Source organism: Triticum dicoccoides, unplaced genomic scaffold (genome assembly GCF_002162155.2).
Source record: "Triticum dicoccoides isolate Atlit2015 ecotype Zavitan unplaced genomic scaffold, WEW_v2.0 scaffold49348, whole genome shotgun sequence".
Lineage (NCBI taxonomy): Eukaryota > Viridiplantae > Streptophyta > Magnoliopsida > Poales > Poaceae > Triticum > Triticum dicoccoides.
The window spans coordinates 1-4,354 of NW_021276745.1; the positions used below are offsets into that span (position 1 = coordinate 1).

Below are 4,354 nucleotides of genomic sequence, written 5' to 3' on the forward strand. Positions count from 1 at the left end.
TTTTATTATGTGATGAGTAGGCTGCTTGATTATGTGACTGTGTTTTGCATGTTAGTTTCCAAGTTCTTGACAGAAACAAAGCAGAAAAGTATTGGATTTGGTTGGTGTGAGTTCACATTAAAATGATGTCTATGATCTTGAATAGTTGAGTACCGGACCGCCATTTGCATTTGCAAACATGCTAGTCTTGAATGGTCTAGTCCAAGTCCTTTGTTTCATGACTCATGAAAGATGTGTGAAACCAGAATCAACTCATTTTTCCAGTAGTTAATGAACACTAGTAGAAAAACCCTCGTGGGATTTTCTGTACTGGCAGTGTTTGCCAGAAACGAATGCTGCAACTATTTTTCCAAATTATCAGCAGTGTTTGACCATGGGACGGACGTCACAGAAGCAAAACATCTAGCAGCGTTTACAGAGTAGACGCTGCTAATGTGGGGCATGATCCTAGCGTACCAGCCATACAAAAGTAGTAGCGTTCGGTCCTGTCAAACGTCGCAGGTAGTCACTGTACTGGCAGTGTTCAGTCCTTTGTTGGTCGTTGCTAAGGTTATAATGTGTAATTTATATTGAATATTTATTAACCCTTGTTATATATATTAATTTGTTGTGTTTTAGTTATGTAGTACACATGAAAACTATCTCTTCATACAACTTAAACTAATTTTAGCTCCCTTCGATTTCACAAAAAAATGTTAATAAACAATTAACTGTATTCTTAAACTATTCGGAAAAAAACTATATACTTAAACTAATTATATAAATGTAATTTGAAGGCAGAAGACAAATAGTTGAGCTTAAAAGGCTAAAATGCTGAAACAATATCAGCGGCATCCAAGTTGCTGGAAACGCAGCTACTGCTCCAGTTAGGAGCGTTCCAGCCAGCCCAAATATATATAAACAAAAGTGCCTCTCACTAATGGCTAGAAGAAGAGAGAAAGGTGATCTTAGGATGGATGGTTTCGCACATGTTGACTGCACGAACCATATGAAGAAGCTTGGATAACCCCTTCGAGAGATCAAACCAGACTGCCTTGACATCCTTGGCCTTCGTCAGCATATCAGCGAAGTGCGGCGACTCCTTGAAGACAGGGCTAGCGTAACCTGAAAGTTCAGTCGACGACACACTTGTCGAGGACCTGGTGTTTGAGCACCGCATCTTTGTGGGAAATTACCTTGGCCGGCATTTGAACAGCGGGAACAACTTTGGAGTGTGGTGCCGTTGCCACGATCTCTGGTGGCAAAGACACAAGCTCCAACTTGACAATTGGAGTGGCACGGTGGATGGATTTGTAGCACTGAAGAGCAAGAGGGGGAAAAGTATTAGGCAGGGTAGGATTTATGTATTTGTTTTCTTCCAATATTTTAGATAGACTGGAGCAGGATAGAGAGGGAAGCAAATCTGTAATCATACCACACACACTTTGACATCCTAAGACAATGGAGTATATGTAGGACTTGTATATATACATCTCGTCTTTCTTAGCTCTTTTTAGGAAAAATAAAAAAATTGTGAGCATGGGATATGTGTTGGGCAAGTCATTCAAGATCTGTTTACCATGCCTTATTACTCAAGTTTTCGTAGCCAAAAACAAAGTGAATGGAAACATTTTGTTTTTGTTGAATTGAGATCACACTAAAAGAATGGCGACAAGTTTCTGAATGAGTAAGTAGTTGAACGGGAATTGGACTTGCAAGTAGGTTACTCTTGTATGATCCGAAGGAACCATCCCTCAAGCAGTACACCAACTTAATATGTATGGTGTACCATCACTTGACTAGGAAGTAAGAGCAGAGCATCATGAAATATGTGTGTAATTGGAACCAGCTCATTTTAGCCAAGTTTCCAGCTCCCTTTCGAGAACAACATATCATCCAGGCCACGGGTGTTTAAGCAAGACATTTTAGCATGTGATCAGTACACTGCATACTCCCTGACGAGCAATTCCATACGAGTGAAAATTATGCTTTCATGGTGTGAAGTTCCTGAATGGGTAGTAAAAAACATACAAATCCTCTTAGTAAAAGAAGTTACTAACAAGAATGACACGAACATCCAAACTTGGAGGTCGACAAGTGTTGATTACATGTGTAAATGGAACGGCATGAGTTTATCATTTTCCCTTGGCAAAAAGTGATTATCTCTTCTACCATGGTATAATCAAGACCACTATTGCAAGTATACCTATTGACGCAAGGCCACACATAACTATAAGTTAAAGAGTTATACAACTCGTGCCAGTAATATCATCTATACATTAGATGAACTCCTTATGAAGCTAAGCCCAAGTCCAGGTAGCTTCCACCTCATGCTTCCTTCACTCGAGGGCAACGCCTTGTGGTTCTCCTGGAATGCAAGTAGAGCCAATTAAAATCATCATCCAAGGCAGCAAAACCAACTTGATTTGTGTAAACAGAACGCATAGATAAAAGGGGTCATTGTTTGCAATGTTAGGAATCTGAAACCAAACCTTGCTTTTGTCCTCGCTAGGCTCGGCTACTGATGCGACCGGTTGAAGAGATACAAGAGGAGACTGGGGCAACTGCAGGAAAGTAACATGCAGCAAGAAACACATAAATTAGATTCCCAGTAGCAAAGGCTGGAAAGGCAGAGCCTTTATTTCACCTAAAAAACTTTTAATACGAAAACAAAAGTTAGTTTAATTTACCATTTTAATCCTTTTCTCTGAAGAGGATCCTAGAGCTGGAAGGAACAATGAGACCTGAAAATTGAAAATATCTCTTCAGAGCTCTAGAAGCAACGATAGTTGATGCAGAACCAATAGCCTAATCATGTAACCAACATGCCACTAAGGAATTGCATAAGCTGGGCCGCCGACTTGCCTGACGAATATTGGGATTCTGGCCACCATGTTCCAGTTGTTGGCTGAACCCAACTAAGGCTTCAGTTGCACGCACTGTACGATCCTGATACCGGTTTGAAAGTAGATAATGTCAGGAACATTTAACGAAAAAACGGTGTGGGTGTGGGTTAGAGGAAGGGGAAGGGTGTATATGATGGACATGTGCTTACCTGGGTGTCCTCGATACCAGACAGCCTTGACCCCTGCATATTCAAGATAAATAAGTGCACCCGTAAGTGATATGTAGCTCCAATAAGCAAGGTATATACAAGTTTCAGTACAAGGCACCGACCCATATTTCAACCGTACGGCTGACTTCTTGGAGCTCCTTCTGAAAGGCGCTCAGATCCACATGGATCACTGCGACCTACAAACACAGTAAATAAATTTAGTAAAAAATCAAATGAAATAAATAAAGAATAAAGCCAAAAAAATAAGTCAGAGACAGAAGAGCCCAGATTTCAAATGAAGAAATGGAAACTCGAAAAGGATCATTCCGATTCTCAAAGAATGAGGGCCAAGGGGATTGATACCGAGAAAGATTTCTTCTTATGATAAGAGGTGGTTTGATCTGCATTTGTTTGGTAAAAGAACAATCTTCTGCTTTAATAATCATATAATAAATGGAAAGTGTTCAATTAGAACATGAAAACGTGACTCGGTTGGTCTTAGTTAGTCTTTGGGCCGGAGTGGAAGAAAGGCGGAGATTCTCGAATAAGGAAAAGGATTCCTTCGAAAGAATTGACCGAGGAGCCGTATGAGGTGAAACTCATATGTACGGTTCTGTAGAGGTATCGTTGTTTCGTTTCACCATCCAAAAGTACCAGAAAAGGAAATATTTATGCAGCAGGAATGTTCCAACCTCATCCCTTGTCCCTTCGATAATTTCTTGTGTTTCGTCTAGATTAGCATCGACCCGGTCGATCCTAACAGCTAGATGTTTCTTCGTAACCTGAAATGGACACATATTTGTTCTTCATGTAAGATGAAAAGGTCAAGATGGATGTACAGCATCGTTCAGACAGTCGATAATGTGCAACATCAGTAAAAAAAAAAAGACCTTACCTGCACTGTATTTGAAACATCATCTAACTGTTTGCCCACGACATCGCAGGCATCAGCCAGACCGCGCTTCGTCACCCACATCATGTCAGAAATCTTCCAACCCTGTAAATTATTGCGCGAACTTTAGATACTAGCAGGTGAATTAGCAACTCTGGATATGACTTCAAAAGGCAGAATGGCCTGCAACTAGAATTACAGCCTCAGTGTTGTGTAATCTTGGATCGCCTAAAATAAAAGAATGAGAGTTTACCTTCCACCTGACGTATGCATAGCCGATAAGCCCAGCAACAACAATTGCTGTTATGGTATACGAACCAGACCCTACAAAAATAGAAGGTAAGATATAATAATAATTCACATATTAAATACGTAGAATCTAGTATAAGAGTTCACATATTCAGATAAGAACTGTACAAACTAGAGGG

The 4,354-nt window shown here is 40.3% G+C and overlaps 1 protein-coding gene and 1 long non-coding RNA gene across 2 annotated transcripts; both read right to left on the reverse strand.

Moving 5' to 3' along the window:
- Positions 1-2,062: 2,062 nt before the first annotated feature.
- On the reverse strand, positions 2,063-2,727 carry LOC119346751. Its single transcript, XR_005167911.1, has 3 exons — positions 2,670-2,727; positions 2,472-2,543; positions 2,063-2,347 (listed from the first exon to the last, which is right to left on the reverse strand). It is a non-coding gene; the product is annotated as an uncharacterized LOC119346751 (long non-coding RNA).
- A 60-nt stretch (positions 2,728-2,787) lies between these two features.
- On the reverse strand, positions 2,788-4,250 carry LOC119346750 (the record flags this gene model as incomplete). Its single annotated transcript, XM_037615925.1, has 6 exons — positions 2,788-2,928; positions 3,035-3,067; positions 3,157-3,231; positions 3,727-3,816; positions 3,930-4,031; positions 4,180-4,250. Coding segments are annotated over 6 exons (512 nt in total), but the record flags the coding sequence as incomplete, so codon positions are not given.
- Between the last annotated feature and the right edge of the window lie 104 nt (positions 4,251-4,354).